The sequence below is a fragment of the Nannospalax galili genome, unplaced genomic scaffold (assembly GCF_000622305.1).
Source record: "Nannospalax galili isolate Female #2095 unplaced genomic scaffold, S.galili_v1.0 scaffold359, whole genome shotgun sequence".
In the NCBI taxonomy this organism is placed as follows: domain Eukaryota; kingdom Metazoa; phylum Chordata; class Mammalia; order Rodentia; family Spalacidae; genus Nannospalax; species Nannospalax galili.
The window spans coordinates 2,203,505-2,226,934 of NW_008347042.1; the positions used below are offsets into that span (position 1 = coordinate 2,203,505).

The following is a 23,430-nucleotide window of genomic DNA, read 5'->3' on the forward strand; positions in this document are numbered from 1 at the left end:
AACAAAGGGAAAAAAGCAGATTTCTCAGTCTTGGGACACCCTCAAGAACAGGGCCTTTTGCTTCATGGGGACTTTTCATGGCTCACTTATTTGAGGCCATAGTGGCCCATGTATAATAGCAATAGAGGGGCTGGAGAGATGGCTCAGTGGTTAAGAGCACTGACTGTTCTTGCAGAGGACCTGGGCTCATTTCCCAGCAACTACATGGCAGCTAACAACTGTCCACAACTCCAGTTTCAGGGAATCCAATTCTTCTGACCTCTGTGGGCAATGCATGACACAGGTGCTTACATACATGCAAGCAATACATTCATACACATAAAGATAATAAATAAAATACTTTTAAAAAGCAATGGGATGCTGATAGTACTGTACAATGTCATGGCAACATCTGGCACTTAAGATACCTGGTTTCTTCCACTTGGCTGCCATGGACCAGCTGGATGTTTTTAGATGGTTGTTTAATCTATGTCTCAAATTCTGTACAAGTAAAATGGACACAAATAAACTCAATACCCATCTCAGACAAATGAAAATCACACAAGGAAAATGCCTGTAGACATATTTTGGAAAGTAGAGAATTCTTTCAAGTGGAAAATACAGTTCCCAATTGGAATACTTAGTAAACAACTCAATTTAGGGAAGTTGACAGAGGACTTTAAATTCTTCAAATTAAAAAAAAAAATTCAGTTGTAATTGGATAATTTTCTGAAAATTTCAAAACAAAATCCTGAGCCTCCCATACTCCGATATCTCTTCAGACTGTATGAATCTTTCACCTAAAACATGAGCCCTTCCTCGTTTGCAACAAGGTCACTACTGGCACAAGCTGTGTGATGCATGCAATCCCATGGACACTACGCAGTGAACACCAACCAGTGCTCTCCATGACACGGTTACATCTGTGTTGTTGGCATGATCAAACGCACTGAACCTTAAGACAGAGGCACTCTGTGAGACACCGGGGAATTCTGAGCCTCATCACTTCCACTCTGCACAGCTCCCAGGCCCCGTTTTTGCTTCTTACCCACCTCTACCTACATCAATCACAAATGTGCCTTCCGGAAGCTGGGCATGGCTTGATTATTGAGGCTTGGCTCTTGACTTAATATCTCACCACTGTCTGCCATCTACCAGTTAATCATAACAGGACCTTTACTTTTATTTTTATTTATTTCTGTTTATGTATGTGTGCATGTGGATGTGGATGTAAGAAGTCAACCTCAGGTGTCATTTCGTCAGATGTCAGAGAGCATCCCTCAGTGGCTTAGGGCCTGTCTTAGTTTCTTTTCCTGTTGCTGTGATAAATACTCTGATAAAAGCAACTTAAGGGAGAAGAATTTATTTTGGCTCACAGTTCAAGAGTAGAGTCCACCATGGCAGGGAAGTCAAGCAGGCAGGAGCATGAAGCACCTGCTCACATCGTATCCACAACGAGGAACAGAGAGTGAGGAATGCAATGCTGCAGCTCAGTTCCTTCCCTCCATTTCTACAGTTCAGCTTCCCATCCAGGGAATGGTGCCACTCAGAGCAGGCAGGTCCTCCCGCATCAATTAATACAATCGCAATAACTTCCCATAGGCAAGCCCAGGGGCCTGCCTCCCAGGGGTTTCTAGATCCGCTCAAGTTGACACTACTGAACATCACAGGGCTCACCACTTAAGCTAGGCTAGGAGTCTCCTTTCTGTGCCTTCCCAGCACTGGGATTACAAGTGCACACCACCACACCTAATATTTTTACACAGGTGCTAGAGATTAAATTCACACAGTAAACATTTTATCAACTGAGCTATCACCCCATCCTTATTTTTAGATTCCCTGCTACACTTGTCATAAAGCCCAACCCACTGACTCAACTCAACCTCACTTTTCCTTGCTGTCATAGTTAAAAAGCCTATTGGGTTCAAGATTGAGGGCAAAACAGGTATGTCTTAACTTGGCATAGTTTTGTACTGCCTTCAGAGTTTTCTTTGTGCACAGATCCATGTATGTGCATTGCCCCCCCGAAACACACTCATATACACTCAGTAGAATGGTATGTGCACATACATATTAACTTAACAAACATCTACCCATTCCTCTATGATGTTACATAAAGGTCCATGAGGTTCGTGTGTCTTCTTAATTCCATCTTCAAATACAGTCACACATCACTTATGTATGAAGCTGTTTAGAGACATTCATTCTTAAAAGATTCCATGATTGTGTGACAGAGTGTACTAACACAAACCTTCATGATAGAGTCTACTATATACTTAAGCATAGCCTATTTTTAGCATAAGTTAATTGCACAAAGAATGGGTTTTATTATATTTACATACACGCATATGATGTACCTTGATCATGTTCACCTTCCCCAGCTACTTCCTTTCCTCCTTTCCCTTCTCTCCCCTTGACACTAATAATTCACTTTTTCCATTCATGATCCTTTCCCCTCTAGATTCTGCATGGCAGCAAACATGAGATTCTTGCCTTCATGAGTCTTTATTTCACTTGAAATGCTGACTGCTAGTGGCACAGCCTGTTCCTGGAATACAAACTCCCATAACATGTTATTTTGCTAAAAATGAAGGCAACTGTACATCTAAACAACTCTGAACAGGTTCATTTCCAACAGTAATCACCACAAACACTTGAGTAGCCATAGCATTTAGATATGTCACACTCATCTCAAAGAATTTGTCAACTCCATGGTAGTCTTAAAAGACCACTGTCATATGGGGCAAGTGACTGTGCCATCTGAGTACTCTTTTTAAAAAATATTTCATTATTTTTATTTTATTTGTATGAATGTATTGCCTGCATACATGTAAGTACAATCATGTTGTGCAATGTCAGATCCTCTGCAACTGGAGTCACGGATGGTTGTTAGCCACCATGTGTGCTGAGAATTGAACCCAGGTTAAGAGGCAGTGCTCTTAACTGCTGGGCCATCTCTCCAGCCCCCCCGCCATCTGAGTACTCTTGTGTTGAAGTTCAGGTTTAATATCACCATTGTTTCCCAGCCACTGTCTGCTCTGCTGCCACAGGACTCCTCTCCACTAGCCACTGTCCACCATTCCCACCACCCACCACCACTTTACTAGGGATTCTTTTTCTCTACTGCTTGCTTCTGGAGATACAATACCCAAATTCCCATCTTGCTCCCCACCACTGGCCACTGCTCCTTGTGCTCTTTCTGGTTTGCCCTCCACCTCTTGATGCTTCTCCCACACTTGTTAGCTCCATTAAGAAGACATACTTTGTAGGGTCGTCTTGAGCAACTTCTTGCTCCATGGGCAGAAGTGCTCACTGCCTGTCAGTCTGAAAGTCCCCCACCTGCTCAGTGCTTTAAGCCTGCTTCTCTGCTACCAATGGGGTTTCTGAACATATGTAAACCTAGAACCACAAGCATTCTAGAAGAGCAGATTTCACATAAGGAAGAACATAGTATGCCTTTCTATGGAACAATTATCACACATACTATTTGAGGAAACAGACACCTGCCACCAGCCATTAGCAATTCAACTATAGGAACTCAAATAAATTATGAGTTCCTGTCTATACCCAAGAGATACTTGCCAGGGAGAATAATGTACTGTTATCTTTAAAAAACTGTTCTATTTACATTTGCTATACAGATATACCACATTCTCTGAACACTTTCCTAAATAGGATAAAGCACAGGTGTCTGGTTCCAGATTTGAGAGACTAGAGGTGTGACACCTATAAGAGCAGGGTGTATTCTCCCGATACAGGAGTCAAATTATAGCTATACCCATCTAGTCAAAAGTCTTTCTGGAAGTACATGGCCAAATCTGTTCACTTTCCACCCCAGAACAAATAAATGATCCAAATTACCTCTCACAAACAACACAGAAAATGTCCCTGATCAGTTTAGGAACAGCTTTGACTTTCCCTAGACCACTTGTCAGAAACCAGCAAAATCCCAAGAGAAGAATACTTGAACATAAATGCACCTAATAAATGGTTCTTCTGTCTCTCAGATTGCATAAAGTCTGAGCTGGATGCAGGACTCATGTCTGTAAACCCAACATTTAGTGGATGAGGCAGGAGGATTGCTGTGAGTTCGAGGCGATCCTGAGCCATACCGTGAGACTGTCTCAAAAAAAGGGTGTTGGGGGTTAGACGGTTCAGCTGGCAAAGATGCTTCCTGCCAAGCCTGGTGACCTGAGTTTGACCCCCAGAACTCACATTATGGGAGGAAAGAACAGATTGCCCCAAGTTGTCTTTTGACCTTCACACAAGTGTCCTGGTATGTATGACTGCCCATCAACACAAATACATGAAAGTAAATATATAAAAAAAATTTTTTGAGACAGGGTCTTACACTGTAGCCTCAGCTGGCCTGGAACTCACTATGTAGACCATCCCAGGCTGGCCTTGATCACATAACAATCTACCTGCCTCTGCCTCCAGAGTGCTGGGATTAAAGGCTTAAGTCACCACGCCCAGCTGAATGTGAAAAAGAATTAAAAGGCATTTTTCTTTTTCTGCTGGTGTTATTACTGTGTGAAGTGAGATGACCAGAAGCTCTTTAGCCATGACTCTGATAGGACCCGGTCTATTCACTCGCAGTCTCTGCAAAATGTGTCTGAGCTCAGGGAAGAAGGGAAGGGCTTGACTGTTGATTTTCTAGAAAGGCCATGTTTACTGAGATATAGCAAGAAAAACAAGCTGAGCCGAATGGACCGTGGAAACAGCTCAAACAACAAAGAAAGCTGACATCACGGTGAGGCTCCCCAGGAACTCCAGCCAAAGCTCTGTTAGGGCCCAAACCAGGCCAACACTGGTGGACTTCAAGTTATTTAGACACTAACTTCTGAAAGATGGGAGCCTTTGTCATTGAGAATAATCCTATAAACTATCAGTAGCAGATCCTATGCATGTGCCTGGGCAAATTTAAAAAAAATATATTTTATTTATTATTTTATTTTTTATGTCTATGAGTCCCTCACTACTTTAGGATAAATATATAGAAATAGAGAATGTGAATCAAAGAATATGCTTGTTAGACTAGTAAGATAATGCACTTGTTGCCAAATCTACAGATCTGAGTTTGATCCCCAGGACCCATATGGTAGAAGGAAAGAACCAACTCCCACAAGTTGTCCTCTGACCTCCATATATATGCTCTCACATGTGCATGCATGCGCGCGCACACACACACACACACACACACACACACACACATACATACACACACAGTAAATCAGTGTTTTAAAAAGTAAGATTGCATATTTAACATCTCTAGCCCAACTACCTTCCAGAAAAATAGGAGCTTACATTCCCACTGTCCAGGTAAGAGAGGCCTTGACACCTAGTAAAATAAGAATGCCAGCTACTGTTTCCTACTGCTGAAGTCAGACAAGTTCCCTGGAGCTGTCTTTTCTCAAAGTGATTATAGTGTGGTAAGCATGTTATGTCCTGTAAGAGATTACAAGCAGTTATGTAAGAAGCTTATGATCACCAAACAAGGAGCTGCTGAAGGCATGCCTTACTGCAGAGATGGGATGCTCTGTAAGCCAAGCATCAGAGTTCCAGGGGCCACAGAGATGTCTGCTGGCTGTAGACCAGTGAGGCAACAGTCTAGTAGCTGGTTTCTTTGTATCCTGATGCCAGAAGTTAGAAACACTTTCTGAATCATATTTCAAGGTGAGGTTTGGTGTTCCATTACTTCTGATGATCATAGCAAAAGAAACCATTCAGGACTTCTACATTCTAAGTCTAGGCTAAGAACATTCCATATTTAACCTCTAACACAAACCAAGTTAGTAAGTGATATTATTTAACACATCACAGAGGAGGAATCTGAAGCACCAAGAGACCACATGATGTATCCTAGGTCCTAAAGCTAGTATATGACAGGGTAGAGGCCTGAAGCCAGGGGCACTTTCATAAAAACCTAAATCAAGTGGGGCATAGTATCATGTGACGATGTCTCCCTTACAGCCTGGCTCTTTATTACCCCAGAAAATCTGACCTCTGCTCATAACAACTCTACTTGTAAAGTGTATGGGGAAGCAATGATGTGTAGTAAATATGAGCATGGGTTTCATGGCCAGAATGTCTGGATTTGATTTCATAGAAATGTGAGAGCCTCCATTTCCCCATCTGTAAAGGGGACTATCATGATCCTACTTACAGAATCACAGTGCAAATTATGATCTGTGTGCTACAGAGTGTTGCACACTGGCATTGGTAAGCACAAACAATAAAGAGCACTGTGTTTATCATCTTATTTAAATTGTTTATAATTATAGCTTTAATTAGATGTGGATTTTGAGAAGGTAGATTTTCCTTTAGTTTCTAAAAATGTTTCAAGTCACATTATTTTGGGATTTTGTCTTTTTGCCTTTTCCAAATACAAGTTTAAGGGTTCTCAGACTGCACAGAATATAGTGATGGGGCTGGGGATGCGGCTCAGTTGCTAGAGCACTTGCCTAGGATGCACAAAGCCCTGGGCTCCATCTGGAGCACTGCATAAAACCAGGTGAGGTGGCATATGCCTGTAATCCCAACACTCAGGAAATGGAGACAGGAGGACCAGAAGTTCGAGGTCATCCTCAGCTACAAAAGGAGTTCAGGGCCAGCCTGAGCTATGTGAGAAAATGAAGAGGTCTTGGGGAGAGGAAGGGAGGGAAGGGGGGAAGGAGGGAGGAAGGGAGGAGGGATAATATAGTGAAGGCAAATCATTGTCACTCCAGTGGGGACTTCTCTTGCTTTCATTTGGTCTCTAAATTTGAAAATGACCATCTTTATGTCTGTGGTTATATTTGGATAAAACTATAAGACGATATCGTTGTTGTTTTCTGTTTATTTGAACAACTTTGAATACTATGCATTTGAGAACTAAACATGTCAGGGATTCACACAGCTTGTTTTGCATCTGAAAATACCAGCTACTTTTTAATCCATAGATGCTTAATTGCCTTTTCTCTTCTGCTGTGTCATGAATAGTTTTTATTTTTTTATATGGAGAAAAACATGTTGTTACAGACTGCACACACACAGACACAGACACAGACACACACAGACACAAAGACACAGACACACACACAGACAGAGACACAGACACACACAGACACAAAGACACACACACACACACACACACACACACACACACAGGTCTATCAAATGTCAATTAATGGAGACTTAAAGTTTTGTTCTTAACCCCCAGGGGCCAGACAGGATAAAATCATTTTATGGATCTATCATTTTCCTTTTTTTTTAATTTCAAGGTCACTTCATGGACTTCATGACGCTTTTCAAACTAGATGAGCAATTAGGCTACAATGCTTTAGTGTTTTCCACCATCACTATAGATAACATTTAAAATTTGCCCAGGTGGGGCTGGAGAGATGGCTCAGCAGTTAAAAGCGCTGGCTGCTCTTGCAGAGGACCTGGGTTTGATTCTGAGCACCCATGTGGTAACTCCAGTTCCAGTTCTAACCTCCCGCACACTGCAGGACATGGGTGCGCTTACATATATCCAGAGACTGTTCACAGATTTAGCTAAGACATAATTATTAACAGTAGGTTGTTCAAAATGAAGCAACAAACCCCAAAACCCACTAGCTTTTTTTTAACTTTTACAAAAACTTCACTGAGAATTTCATAATGCATATAAGGTGTTTAGATCAAATCCACGCCCTCTCCCTCCCTTCCAACACCTCCCATATCTCCCCGTCACTTTTTTCTTCTTTTTTTTCTTCTTTCATTTATTTATTTTTATGGGCCTTTTGGGTACTCTAACGTTAATTTCCCCTTCTGAAGAGGTAATCCTAAAATCTTTTAAGGAAAACCCCCTAACTTTTTAATAATAATATAATGATAAGATAAATTATGTTATATACCCAATAAAACAGTACCTTTTAAAATTACAGAAATATATTTTATTGACACAAAATATTTTCAGTTGATTACATATAGATTTCATTTTCATTTGTTTTAAAACATATGGACACATATTTTATTTAATGTGTATATAGTATAAACACATCGATTTATATATAGTATGTATACATTATGATACATATTTACACGTAAGTGTAAATATACAAAGTATGTTAACTCTATATGTCTATTATTAGGTCTTAGAGGATCTGATTATTTGTGATATGATATTATAGCTGTTTCCTTTTTTATCCTTTCTGCTTATCTATATTTTCTTATTTTTGCAATGAACATATGCTTAAAAGAAAATTTTTCTTTACTTAAGTTATTGTGTTCCCAAGGATACAAGAACAGTCCTTGAGGGCCTGGATGTTAGTGCTTGTCTTGCAAACATAAAGACTTGAGTTTGGTTACCCAGAATAAACATAAATAAAAATCTAGGAATGGTGGTGCATGCTTGAAATTCCCACACTGGGGAGATGGATGGGTGGATCCTTGGGGCTTGCTGGCCAGTCACCCTACTGTACTTGATAAGTCCTGGGCTAATGAGAGATTCTGTCACAAAAACAGGTGAACAGTACCTGACGAATGACAGCCCAGGTTGTCCTCTGTCCCTCACATGCATGCCCACACATTCTCATACACATGAAAACACACACACACACACACACACACACACACACACACTCAAATGAATTATACACTGAAAATGATTATAAAAAAGCCTATCAACTTTCACATTGTGTCTATCTCATGTGGAAGGCAACTGAGTTAGCCAACATGTTTTGTCTACTGTATCAAAAGCAGAAACAGCAGCAATGTCTAATTAATCTCTGTGTCTTACTGCGACTGAATGAAAGAATGTTTAATCATAAAGCCAGCATGGTTCCGCTTACACAGTGCTAGCGCAGAGCACAGAGGTGTGAGATGAAGGGTTGAGCTCTACATAACTAGCTGTTACTGAGAATGTGAACATTGCCTCTGTATCCTCCTAAAATACGATGGTTGACAAGATGATGGCTGATGGACTTGCCAGTTCTGAAACCGAATGGCCGACAAGGCCCAGATGAGACTCTAGGCTGGTAAAGAAAAGTTAACCCAAAACAGCGGGCAGCCAACCCAACACCCTGTTCAGGACTGTGTGATGGGTAAGGTGTCCATCAAACAATGCAGTTCACATTGCTCCAGGCCAAATAATTATTATTCTGGCAGTAAGTTACACTTATAGGGCCCAAAAATTCCTCCGCCTAGTTTCCTGTGCCCCAAATCTATAGCAAACCTTACACCTAGAATTTATACCTTACACCTAGAATTTACAGTGCAGAGTCCTGCTGATCTACAGAGATTGCTCCATGTCAAGACATGTAGCAGATGGTCCTGTAGTTCATCTCAGAGTCACTGAGGACAGATGATGCACACTACCCTGGGCAAGGCTTGGTAACCTTACAGCTTTACAAGGAAGTGAATGAGACTCACTAATTTTCTCCTGAAGTTTCTCTTACAACAATTCATGAAATCTAAGCAAACTAAAAAGACTTTGCTATATTTTCCTACCAATTACCAACTTTGTAGCTTGTGAAAAAACACCAAAATTAAAAACAGAAAGGTCAACATATTGAAGAAATCTGTGTGGAAGGAGCTTCTGCTCTTAAAAATCTTCTCAAGAAAGGGAACCAGTAATTAGGATTTCAAACACACACATACACACACACACACACACACACACAAAAAAAAAATTGGAAATCATTAAGAAAGAACAATTATTGGGTGAACGGGGCTTTGCAATGGTTGTCACTTCCTAGGATCCTTCCGTAAGGAAATTCTGGGCTGTCTCTTTGGGTAATCAATATACACAAAAGCTGAAACCATCCTGGGTTTATTACAATGAGATCATGCAGTTATGACAGGCATTACTTACTGAGAAAATGAAAGTGCATCTCTTTGGGGTATAAATTATGCCATCAGCAATTACAGTAAACTGTTCCTTAGCCTTGGCTCAGCAGACAATTAAGGAATAACTCAGCTTTGTCAGCCTTGGTTCCACCCCACAGCAGTGTTCATGGGAAGAGCTGCTCTGTGGAATGGCAAAGCCCCACAAATCGATGGAAGAACACTGATGTCAGGCAATGAACAGGAAAGGTGACAACTGAGAGTAGAAGAAAAGTCACAGAGAGGCACAAGTTCTCCTCAATCACTGCAAGCTAACCTAGGGACCCAGAAGCCCTGAGAGCTGGAAAGAGATCCAAGGGCCCGCAGCCTCCTACTTCTACAGGATCCTCAAACCAACTGGGACAGGGGTGATGGAACTGCAGGAGGAGGCGAAGGTGTCACACTCTCATCAAGTCCAGTGCTAGAATGGCTTCCTATGGCCTTTAATGCCCTTTCTGGGTTTTGTTATTATTGTTATTTTATGTGTAAGAGTGTTTTGCCTGCATGTATGTAAGTGCACCCATATCATATCATGCAATGCCCTCAGAAGGTCAGAAGAAGGCATCGGATCCCCTGGAACTGGAGTTACAGATGGTTCGTAGCAGCCATGTGGATGCTGGGATTTGAACCTGGGTCCTCTGCAAGAGCAGCCAGTGCTCTTAACTGCTGAGCCATCTCTCCAGCCCATTCATGAGTTTTTGTTTCCTGTGTGTGCAATCATATATGTGCAAGTGCATACGTATGTGTAGGCATGAGAACAGGTGTGTGCATGCCTGTGAAGTTCAGAGAACAACCTCAGATGTTATTCCTCAGGTTCATCTACTTTGTTTCTTTGAGACAGAGACTCTCACTGGCCTTGAGCTGCCAAAAGGTTAGGTTGGCTGGTCAGTGAACCTCTGGGATCTGCTTGTCTCCCTTTTCCCAGCACTGGGACTGTAAATTCATACCACCACATGTGGCTTTTTTATGTGGTTTCTGGTGATTGAACTCATGTCCTGGTAAGCACTTTACCTACTGATACATCTCCTCAGTCATGTCTTTTTGTTTTTAATTCCACTTTTCTGGCTACAATGTCTGCTTTAACACTGCCAACTTTCCCAACCATCTACCAGCACAGCCCACACAGCACTTCACTGAGTTTCCCCCACAGGCGGCTGGAATCCTAAGAGGATCTCTGAACAAGGGGCATGCTGGTAAAGCTGGCTCCAGAGCCTCAGTTTTCTTCTTTCTTTAGCCTTCATTCCTTTCCTCTCATCCAGTCTTCATTATTCACAGGTTCTCAAGGCCCTAAACCCTAAAGCATTCTTTCCTTCATTCACCTGATTATGTAAATGACTAATATAGTCAAGTGTCTCTCATGGCATTGTTTGCATCCTAACCAGGATACCTATTTGTAAAGAAATACAGCTAAAATATTAAAAATTTGGGTCCTACTAAACCCTTGCAGAAGTAACATTAGGCAACCTGAGCTCCCGGCAGCTTGAAATCACAGCCACTTTCTCCTACTTGCATAGACATCGGCCTGGAATTCAAGATTTATCTGGGCTTTCAGCACTCAGAGGGATCTGCATGATACTTGTTCAGGTTGGGCTGGGAGTGGCTGTTATCCCAGCTGGAGTACTTCTATCCTCATGAGACTGAATTTCTCAAGAGCAGAGACCAGACCTAATTTTGTTGATACCTTTTAGATCCTAGCACAGCACTTTTTACCAAGAGTAGACTAAGTTAAAAACAGAATAAAGTCAACTGAAAGGCATCTCCACAGCTAAATGTGGAACAACTGGAACAAAAATTAAAGGAGCATTGAATTATGTTCCAGGGTATAAGATAAATAATTGAATAGAGGGAATGTAAACAAATCTGGGCAGAAGAATTCCCAGCACATCGTTTGGATATTCTATCCTAATGGGGGGAAGAAAAATGCTCCATTCACGTTGGGCTGTACACAGTGACTTTCTTCCCAAGTACAGTTTACAAAAAAGGAAAAGTGACTTTAGACTGGCTAAACTGGAAAAGCATTATTTCATGTAGGACTTCAGCAGTCATAAGTCACATTGCTAACAGATACCTATGTCATGATTAGATTAAAAGAATGTTTATATCTGTAATCTTTGTCATCAAAAACCCACCATCTAGTCTAACACAAGAAAAGCATCAGACAAAATCCAAATGAAGGACTGAAGATGTAGCTCAGTGGTGGAGTGCTTACGTAGCATCTAGAAGCCCTAGGTTCAATCCCCAGTACTGCAAAAAAATTAAATAAAAAATCTAATAGGGGAGCATCCTACAATACACCCTGGAGCAATATCCCTCAGAACTGTCAACACACCCTAAACAAGGCATCCTGGGAAACTTCCACAAACAAGACAAACCAAAAGGATCTGACAACTAAGTGTCAGGGTTTACTGGTGGGATCTCAGAACAGAAAAATGGTATTAGGAAAAGCTAAGGAAATATGGATAAGCCATGGGCCTTATTTTATAATAGTCTGTCAGTACTAGTTCACTAATTGTAAAAAGTATATTGTAGTAAGATGTTAATAGTAGTGGAAACTGGGTAGGAGGTGTTATTATGGGGTAAAGGGCATACAGGCAATCTCTGAACTATCTGTTCAAATTTTCTGTCAAGCTAAAACTGTTCTAAAAATAAAGCCTCTTAATATAAAAATATCAAGAAGAAACAATAAAAACTATAAAGCAAAACAGTATTCAGTGCCCTTGCTTTACCTATGGTAATTTTATTTATTTTTTTAAATATTTTATTTATTATTTTTATTTTATGTGTTTGAGTGTGTTGTCTGCATATATGTGAGTTCACCCATGGTGTGCAAAGCTGCAGAGGTCAGAAGAGGGGTTTGGATTCCCCTGGAACTGGAGTTAAGGACGGTTCATAGCAGCCATGTGGGTGCTGGGAATCAAACCCGGGTCCTCTGCAAGAGCAGTCCGTGCTCTTAACCTCTGAGCCATGTCTCCAGGCCCTCCCATGGTAATTTTAAAAGCCACAACTAAACAATTTTTAAAAGTCTTGGCCATTTTGTGAGATCCAACAATAGCAGGATTGTTTGCAATTATTCTGCATTGATTGTCATCAAGAGAGAGAAATGATTTCTCCTTAGAGGAGGTACTGTGCTAAGATCTATCAGGGATCACTGAGTACACATAAGTATACCAGTGTTCCTCTTTATCGCCCAGTTTCCCTTTCAGTTAGAAAACGCTCATGTGACTAGTTCTAGCCAATGAGGTCTGAGTGAAGTGATCTGTGCCATTTTTGGCAGAGGAAGTTAAGCTCAGCTGGGCTCCACTGTTTACTCCTCCCTTATAAGCTGACTTTAGAGGTCTGGTTTTCCTCACATAATGTCACCCCAGATGAAGGTTATGTGGTCCTAAGAAGACTTGAGAGTGAGAAAGTTTATCCTGTGAGGTCACAGGCAACTCAGGTTCTTGTGCTGAAGTGACTAAGGTTCATTACTGTAAAATACCAAGGCAATATACTCAGCAAGCTCATACTCCTTCCATTCTGACAGAATGCTGTTACTCATAAAGATTTTCTGTAAACTTGTGCATAAGAATACTGGGACTTACCACAGGCAATGGTCCAATAGACCAGAGAGTCTGGAGTCTGGTAAAGGATTCGGTAAGGAGCAACCCGGGCACTGGAGTCCAATACTACATCAAGGGTGCCCACCAGGAGGCCTGAAGATGGAAAAGTGGGAAATAGGTCAGGATGTTCATGATACAATCCCCATTTTGCAGAATTAGGAGAGTGCCCCGCCTGCTGAATCTCCCACAGCTCCACCTCCCCTGCAGAGAGTTCTGACAAGACCTTCTTCTTACACAGTGCTGGTTCTATATTACTTGTTTCAACAGCCTCCAAGAAAGACTGCACAAGCTGAAAAATGAAGGTTCTACAACTACATAAAGCAAATGTAGTCACAACACAGTCCCTGGCATCCGGTGGTACCACAGATAGCTGTTCGTATCGAGAAGTAGTAGGCAGTTACGTGGTCTTTGCTCCACCCATCTCTTTCCTGATATATAGTTTTGGTTATGAAAGAGATCTCTGATTTGAATAACCAGAAAAGGCCATGGGAATCAAACATAAGTATCTGAATTGGTGTCCTAGGATGACCCACCTGTATTTTAATCTGCCCAAATTTCCTTTTGTATTGAAAAACTTTGTACAACTCAGTTCAACCAAGTATTAAATTTCCACTATGTGCAAAACAAAACCTGGAGACTCAAAGCAGAATAAGACAGAGTCCCCAGAGAATCATCAATCCAGGAGAGAAGGTCGTACAAATTTTATGGCTGTGTTTAAGAGTGAACAAGGTGTGAGGTAGAGATTTTACACACATTGAGAGTAGTTCTTTGCCATCTGTGACATCCTCGCTACAGTCAGAAATCTTAGCAGCCTGCTCCGTACCCTGAAATGATGTAGCAATAAACTGGTGGCTAGCACACACACTCTTGGTGACACAAAGCTTAACTTTTTGGAGTAGGTAACCTCAATGATCTAATGCAGGGCTAACCCAGACCTTGGGGAAATCAGCTCACATGGACCAAATCCTAAGAAGCATGGCCCTGAAAAAAAGAGGTTACCATCTACTGGGAGAAACAGACTATGTTCCCTTAAGAGGCATTCCCTCCTTTTCTAAGAGGGAATGCATGAGGAAAAGGAAATTAAGAGCGGGTGGCAGCTGCCCAAAGTTGGAAGGTCCCTGTACGGAGACATCTTCCCAGATGACCTGACTGAGGACTGCAATCAGTGCTGGAGAGGCACACTCTGTTTTTCCACTCTGCAGCCCGTCTCAGAATTCGAAGCCAAGCAGTCAGGTGCTTCAAACAAAGGGCCAGTCAATACTAAAAATTTCTCCTTTAACCACTTTTCATCCAATGTCTTGTTTTCAGGAAAGCGGGCCTCCCTCTAGCCATGCTGAGCCAGCATTATACACCAAACATTTTCTACATTATTTCTAAACTAATAGATGGGGACACACCCCGCAACAGACAAATTCTGCAAAATTTAATAGGCTAGATCCCTTATGTGGCAGAACAAATTAATATTCTTGCTATGGCTTGGGTAAGTGTCCCCAAAGATCCACTAAAGTCTACCAATAAATCCAGCACGTCTATTTTTTGTTGCTAAAACAAAATACCTAATAATGGAGAATTAAAAAAGAACAGTTGTATCGTTTAAATAAATGTCAGCCAAAGGTCCATGTTAAAAACTTGGTCCTCACTCTTGGGAGGTGCTGGAATCTTTAGATGGCAGGGCCTAGTGGGAGGTCCCTAGGCTACAGAGGCATGCCCTTGAAGGGGATTGTGAGGCTCTGGGGCTCTGGTCCTTTCCCTTCTTTTTTCACTTTTTTTTCTTGTGCTCCCTGGCTGTGAGGTAAGCAGTTTGCTCTACTGTGTGCTTTCCACCACTGTCACTGACCCACCTGTCAAGAGATGGGGCTACCTGATCTTGCACTGGTACCTCCAGGACTGTGAGCTAATATATAACAGCCTTTTCTGAAGAATATGAAATAAACCTTATGTTATGCAATAAGCCTTTTCTTTTAAAAGTTAATTTCCCAGGTATTTCATTATAGTAACAAAATGTTGACTCAAGTAATTCTCGTGATTTAAATTCCCCTAATTAGTCTAAAGTTACATAAAACCCTTATACAGTAGGGCTTGGACTCAGAAGGACTAATTAGGGACTCGGAACAATTAAAGAATCTTCAGGCATTATACTCTTTTTTAAAATTTTTACTTTTTATGAGGGTGTTATTCAAACAGGGTCTCAAGATATAGCCCTGACCTACCTCAAACTCAAACTGTAAACTAGACTGGCCTTGAACTTGTGGAGATTCTTTTACCTCTGCCTCTCAAGTGCTGGGGTTCCAGGTGTATATGCAGCATTTTATATTTTCAATTTTATTACTTCAGTTATGAAATGGAGATAATCACCTCACCTGTTTGTTCCTGAGGCCCGAGAACAGGACATAGGAGCCACAGGATGCTTGAAGCAAAGGGTTGGGTCACCTGACTAGACCATTCCAAGACAGTCCTTTTGGCAGTCTTCTTATACACTCTTATTTAAGAGTGTAGGCTTATTGCGAATGGCCTCATGTGATGGTGGCTGACACTGAAAGATGGAGACTGTTACTACCTCAAAGCTCCAAGCTCAGGACTGCCTACAGCAGCCTTCTCACATAGTTCCGCTGAAGCAGAATCCATATGTTCTGCCAGAAAATGACACCACTAGGATCCCTTCATAGATGCTTTGCAACAATGTGCTTAAGCTTCAGCTCTGAACATACCAAGTAACACCTTGATATGCATAATTCCACTTAAATCATGTCCCTTTGGCTCTGGTAGCTTGGGTACTAGCAAGAGCTATGGACTAGTCAGGTCATGCTAAAAAGCTTAGTTCAGGCTCCTGGGTGGTGCCATTGTGTGGGGCAGATGGGCCATTTAGTTTCACATTGCTCTGGTTTCCTCAGTTGTAAAGTGACCACAGCAGCACTTGTCTTCCTGAACTAGAATTATTAATCAAGAAGCCTAAGTGAGGTGGACCACAGGGAAGTCCTATGGTTGTCCTTGGTCTTTGTCCAAGGGCAAAGCTTCCATTTAGACTCCCTGAAAACCACAGTGATCATTAACTGACCTGAATATACCAGAAAAAAAATTTGCTAAAGTGGAAATTAATTTGTTTGTTTGGGCCTACATAAAATATATCAAAAGTAACAGTCTTTTAAAAATAAAAATAAAATTCTTAAGCGCCTGCAGTTTTCCAAGGGGCTGGATTTCCACACAATGACACACACATACGCATTTGTTTGCTTTAACTTGTATTGTCTGAAGATGTCTAATTACTTTTCATTGTTTATAGATAGAAAAGTGTATCAATAAGAAAAGTGGAAAGCAACACTCACTGGATATAGTAGTTACTTTTCTGTTGCTGGGAAAAAAACACCATGACCACGGCCACTTGAAGAAAGTTTATCTTGGATTAGGGTTCCAGGAGAGTCCATAATGGTGGGGAGGCATGGCAGGAGGTAGCTGGAGCAGGACTATGAGGGCTCACCTCTCCAAGCATAGGCAGGAAGCAGAGAGGAAAAACTACAAATGGGGATGAGACAATGGACTCTCAAAGCCCACCCACAGTGACATACTTCCTCCAGCAAGAACATACTTCCAAAATTTCCACAAACAGCACCACTAACAGGGGACCGAGTGTTCAAATATGTGAACCTATGGGTGATGTTTATCATTCCAACCACCATACCGGAATAAGTGGAGTTCCTCCTATGCTAGATAGAAATCAAGTACCCTTCAGGAGGCGTGTTAACTAGAATTCCCCGGACACCGTTCACAACTGAGTGCTCGAATGAGTGCAACACACAGACTTCAGTCTGGATTAGGGAACTGGACACAGGGATTAGCCTACGTGTTTAATAAGCACTTAAGAGCACTGTAGACAGTATCTCGTGGGCAAGGCAGGTCCACTGAGAGCCATGGGCACAGGCAGCTGTGGGTGTGGAATGATTCTGTCCTAACTCTACCATGCCCCACACTTCCCTGACCCTACCGCCCAGCCTCAGTTTCTCCACTATTACCGGCTCACTAATGGCTCCAATATCACCAGTCTAATTACAACCTCAGGTGTCAGTCAGAGATACAGAAAACTGTTTTTCTTAAAGTAGACTCCCCCACCCTCTCCTGAGTGAAGACTGACTAGACTTGCAGCTTCACCGACTTTAAGGCTGTGTTCACACTGGCACCACCAACTTCCACTAAGATTTAGATGAAAAGTAATAAATATTTAACATGCACATATACAAATTCTTACATGGGGTCCTTGCTGAAATATTTAAATATGCGCTATAATATTGGGATACCCCAAAACAAGTCAGATGTTTTTGTGCAGAAATTTAAAGCAGTAGATATTCAAAAAGAAAAATATTGCAAACTGAGGTATGCAGTTGGCCAGTCAAATCAATAAATACAGTTTCTGTGTTAACCTGGAATGCTGGGCCCTCTCATACCCTGGCCACAGTGACCAGTTTCCACCTGGTTTTGAACACGGCTCTGCTGCCTACCCTTGCCTTCACCATCTGGAGCGATGAACTTCTAATTATTTACACAACCTCTTTCTTTTTAAAAAATATTTTATTTATTATATTTATTTTATGTGTATGCGTGTATTGTCTGCATGTAGGTAAGTGCACCCCCTGAGTACTGTATTTATGTCATTTCCATTCCTCCCTCTCCTGCATCCAACTCTTCCCACATCCTCCACTCCCTGCCAATTTCATGACTATTATTATTTTTTATTTTATGTATATGAGTGTCATGCCTGCATGTATGTGAGTGCACCCGTGTTGTGCAATGCCTACAGCAGACAGAAGAGTTTGTTGGATCCCCTGGAACTGGAGTTTCAGGCAGTTGTTACTTGCCATGTGGGTGCTGGGATTTGAACCCGGTCTTCTGCAAGAACAGCCAGTGTTCTTAACCACTGAGCCATCTCTCCAGCCCCACAATCTCTTTCTAACTCAACTCTCCTTCCCAGTTCTTCTCTCCCAATGCTGGCTGCATTTATTTAAGTGTCTGGACATCTTGCCTTGTTCCTTCTCTTCCCTCCTCATGGGGAGTTTCCTGATGCTGGGGTCCAGTTGATTCTTTAGGGCCCACAGGCATGCTGCAGTTTGGTTGGAAGGTAGATAGTTCTGAGCAAATGTTTGCTACAGAAATAAGTATTTTTTAAAAGTAATAAATTATTATAATGTTCTCTAAGCTCAGTTGATGCAAGAAGTCAAGCCTGATGTAGCCATCCTCTACCCATCCAAAATACTAGAAGAAGGGAAATCTGGTCTAGAGAAAGAGCCAAAGAAGGATAGAGAGAGGGGAGAAAGAGAGGAAGGAGGGAGGGTGGAAGGAGGGGGAGAGAAAGGAGGGAGGGAGGGGGAGGATAGAAAGAAGGAAGGAATAAAGAAAGAAGGAAAAGAGGGAGAAAGGGAGGGAGGGAGAGGGAGGGAAGGAAGAAGGAGGGAGGGAAGGAGGGAAGGAGGAAGAGAGGGAGGGAAAGGAGAGAGGGAGGGAGGGAAGATATAGAAAAGAAAAAAGCAGCAACCAGGATTTTCATAGGTCTTATTACTCACCGCACTGGAATTGCTGTCAAAATACTGAACCTTTTATCATTTCCCACACAAAGCACTGTTTTAGCAGCTGTTTTAGTCAGCTATTTCTGGTGTTAAACAATCTTTGATTGCCTAAGATAACTAAACCAAATTACGGTCCTCAAAATAACTCTTGTCTGTATCTTCCTAAAACTTCAGGGTAAAGGTCTCTTTTAGCGCAGAAACAGTTTTCAAGGAGACTCAGAAAACATTGGGAAGGTGGAGCACCTAATCTTCCACCTTCCCCCTTGGTTGGGGTGAGTAGAGGGTGTGAGATGCATGGTTGCACGGTCACCCTCCTCAACAGGAGCACTGGTTGGGACTGGTCTGTAGTGCTACAGAGAGACACCCACCCTGGGTAGGGATGTGCCAGGAGAGTGAGGGGGTCATACAAGGTGCTCATGAAAACCATCCATCAGTTTACAGAGTATCTTAGATAATGTGCAAGCTGGGAAGGAGCTATAGCTCACTTAGCTCCCCTGCCCCTATTCCTTATGAGATGAAGTTTTGAACTAAGAACTGCGACATCGGGCAGGGGAGAAGGTTCAGCCTTGGTTCGTGTCCTGGCCAGTTTTAAGCTCTCTGTGTGCCTGCTTCTAGGCACAGAAAGAAAAATAGTATCCACCCCAGAGAGTGCCTGTGGGTGCTACAAGTATTGTTCAATGAAATATTAAGGACCATAAAAAGGTAAAAAAAATTTGTAAGTTACATGCTTTGTTCCTCTATTTTTAGCATTTTGACTTGCTTGCTTCAAATCTGTATTTTCCTTTTTTTTTTCTTTTCTCTTTTTTTGAGATAGGTCTCTCTCTATGTAGCCTTAGCTGGCCTAGAACTCATTAATGTAGACCAGGCTGGCCTTGAACTCACAGAGTTAACACCTATCTCTGCTTCCAAAGTGCTGGTCACCATGCCTGGCAGATTCTCTATCTTCAAAGACAATGTACCACACACAACAAGGTACTTTTGCGGTCTCATAATCCTAGTCTGTCTGTCTGTCTACCTGTCTGTCTCTCTGCAATTCTCAAATTGTTTTGTATTTCATCCATCCAGGCTCTTATGTAACTTTCATTACATCATATGTATATACACATGTTAACACTGATGTGTGTTTTATAATTTACATGAATGATTAAAAAAGTAGATACCCTGGGGCTAGAGATGTAGCTTAGTTGGTAACAGTGCTTGTCATACATGAAGTTCTGGGTTCAGTCCCCCAGCACTGCATAAACCAGGTGTGGTGGCATATACCTATAATCCCAACAAAGTTGTATACTATATAGTGCACAACAATAATATGTTTGTAAACCTGCTAATACATATGATTAATATACTTCAAAGGTGAGACATTTTACTGAACAACTATGCTGAATTTTTTCCTAGTAAAAGACATTTGGTTTGTTCCCAAGGTTTTGTTTTGTTTTTTTTTCAATAATAGCCACTGCAATTATATTCTGGATAGTGAATTCTTAGGCACATGAGCACATTTCTTTAGAATAGATTTGCTGGGTATTAAAGTAAGCACATTTCCAAATTACTAATTACAGAGTAGTCCTCCAAAGTGCTTGTGCCCATTTATAATCTCTCCAGGAAAGTGTGGGTGTCTCTGTTCACAATACCTCCATCACTCAAGACCACAGGATTTGTTAATTTTTAGCCAATCTAAAGGGTGAAAATGATATCTATATGCTGTGTGTTTGATCTGAATTTCTCTGGTTATTAAACAGCATGAGCACAGCACTCTGTTTATTGGCCATTCCACTTTCTCTCCACGTGTAATCTGCTTTTCCTACTGTCTGGCATTGCTGAGAAGGTCAGGTAGACACTGCAAGTGTGATGGCTACTTAGAGGCCTTCACCAGTTCATGCATTCCACATTTACTCATTTCGGTGGATATTCACTGATCTCTCTAAAGCTGGAGAAGTAGTGTACTTGGACTTACTTCTTTATATATCTTCCATATGAATCCAAACTTTTGGATGCATATGCAGCCCTGTGCATCACCCCACCTCTCTTCTTCTCTGGGACAATGGAAGATTTCTGTGGGTCACTAGCTTCCACCTTGTTCTTCTGCCTGCTCCTCCCTAGAGGCAACTCATCCCTTCCTAGGACATCTGAGCACTTATCTAGGCAATGTGATCCTGCACAGAAAGTAATTAAACTAAGACATGAGGAACTGCTTATGACATGTACCACACCTTCAACTTTGTACTGCTTTCAACTGGTCCTGTGCGCCTGCTGATGTTTTTAATGCCTTCAAGGCTTTTTGCACACTGTATCATGTGATCTGAAATGTCCTTCCTTTTATTTATTTTTGCCTCCCTGGTAAACTTCTATTCCCTTCAAGCTTCACCTAACTAATATATTCTGCACTGTATGTCCTCAACACCTGTCCTTGTCCCCAAAGCCCCTGGTAACTAATTGTTCCCTCTCCTGGGCTCTGCCAGTCACCTTGTACTTTATACTACCAAGGTAATTAGCACATTGTTTGCCACTTAAAACTTTTAAAATACTTTTTAAAAAGCTTTAAAAATACTGTTTCTTGCATGAGACTGAGTTCTTTGAAGGTAAGCACTAACTTATCTTGGAATCCCCAAATCAAGGTCAGAAAACATAATGTGGATAATTTATAAGATGAATCATCATATTTTTAACTTGATGGACGTTAGGAGAAACCAACAATGATCTCCAAACTTGTCTTCATACCAGCTCACAGCAGAACAGATTGTTAATAAGAATACCTTAAATAACTAAAACCAAAAATCATATACTCAAAGGAGACCTCAACTTAAGGCTAGAAACCCCCTCTCAAAGAGGGTGCATCCAAACACATCTGAAGCTTATTATCTTAAAAAATCAATTTTTCTAATTTCAGAAGTAATTTGTCAGCCATTTTTGAGATTTATCTGCAGTTAAATTGGATCAAAAGCAGGGATACTTAGGGAAAGGACAGTCTTTCTATTCTGCTTTTGGAAATTAGTCTGCTAGTGAGCAGTTGTTGCCAAAATTCAAGAAAATCCAGATTTAACTAGCCATCGACAGGATTTGATTGTCTTCAATATAAAGACTGGTAGACACTGCATGTGCCCTGCTTCCTGGCTATGGGTGAGACCGGACAGCGATCAGTGTGCAGCTGTGAACACTGGACTTGCCAGCTGAGAGTTGACAGCCTACTAACTATGCGTGCACGGCAGCACCCTGAACAATGTGAAAGTACAATGTGTGAATGTGGCCAGCCACATCATACTTGGAAGATGGATACAGGATACAGGTGATGGCTATTTTCTGTGCAGAGGTGAAGGGTTCAGGAGGGAGCTTATTGGGGGAGGAGGTGGGGGCAAGAACTTGGGGCAATGTGTTTTCCTGTTTCACAACCTCCAAGCATATTAATTATTCTCAAGTCGATGCATTACTGGCCATAAGGGAAAGAATCAAAAGGTTGTGGGTAAGCATGTAGTCAGTCTGAAGACTAGGAGTCTACCTTTGGTGTGCAATAGTCTGAGGACAATCTTATTTTCATAAGTATCACATGCTGTCCCACTCTCTCCAGCATCTTTAAGGAAAAATGACTTCTTATCAAGTCTACCAACACATGCTAGTGTAAACAAGCCATCCACAACTCATTCTTCTCAGTTTCAGTAGTGACATCATTCTAGCTGTGCCTCTAACATGATGGTCTTAAGGAAAAAAGCCAGTTGTGTTTACACACACACACACACACACACACACGCACACACACACACACGAGGATCATTGTCAGTGGAAAGGGGAAGTGATGAGGAACTTAGCAGTATTGTAAACACACTATTGGCTCTGTCAACTAGGCCAGTGCTTCTCAAACTATTTGTGCTTAAAAATCCATTTTTGTTTGTATAATTTTTATTTTTCAATCTATTGTAGACTAATACTTTCACAAAATGCAATGCACATAAATACAAGCAATCAATTTTTATTATTAAAGTCAACAAATAAATTGCTCTAGATTTCTAGATGCTTGATCTCAATTTCTGCTCTTAACTGGAGGTGGAATTGTAAGAAACAGTTCAAAGTCCTGTCTTTCAAATAATACTAAACTAGTCAACACATGATGTAATAATTGTTATCCCAGTATTCAGAAGGCCAAGGCAAGAGGATCCTGAGTTTGAAGTGAACCTGGGCTACACAGTGAGGTACCATCTCAAAAGTAATAATAATGTGGCTGGGCATCGTGGTAGACGCCTTTAATCCCAGCACTCAGGAAGCAGAGGCAGGTGGATCTCTAAAAGATTAAAGGCAGCCTGATCTACATAGTGAGTTCCAGGCCAGCCAGGGCTACAGGGAGACCCTGTCTCAAAATAAACAAAGTAATGATAACAAAAAAAATAGCATTAAACCAGAGATAATTAAACCAGGATAATCATTTTCTCAGGAGTCTGTTATTATAATAATTAAAAAAAAACACA

At 41.4% G+C, this 23,430-nt stretch overlaps 1 protein-coding gene across 2 annotated transcripts in view; it reads right to left on the bottom strand.

Annotated features, from left to right (window-relative positions):
* Nucleotides 1–23,430, bottom strand: part of Tbc1d9 (TBC1 domain family member 9) — a 133,227-nt gene that overhangs the window by 67,014 nt on the left and 42,783 nt on the right. For both annotated transcript variants that reach the window (XM_008843437.3, XM_029568491.1), the window contains exon 2: nucleotides 13,407–13,517. In XM_008843437.3, coding sequence (XP_008841659.1) covers nucleotides 13,407–13,517 — 111 coding nt within the window. The remainder of the gene's footprint in view (nucleotides 1–13,406; nucleotides 13,518–23,430) is intronic.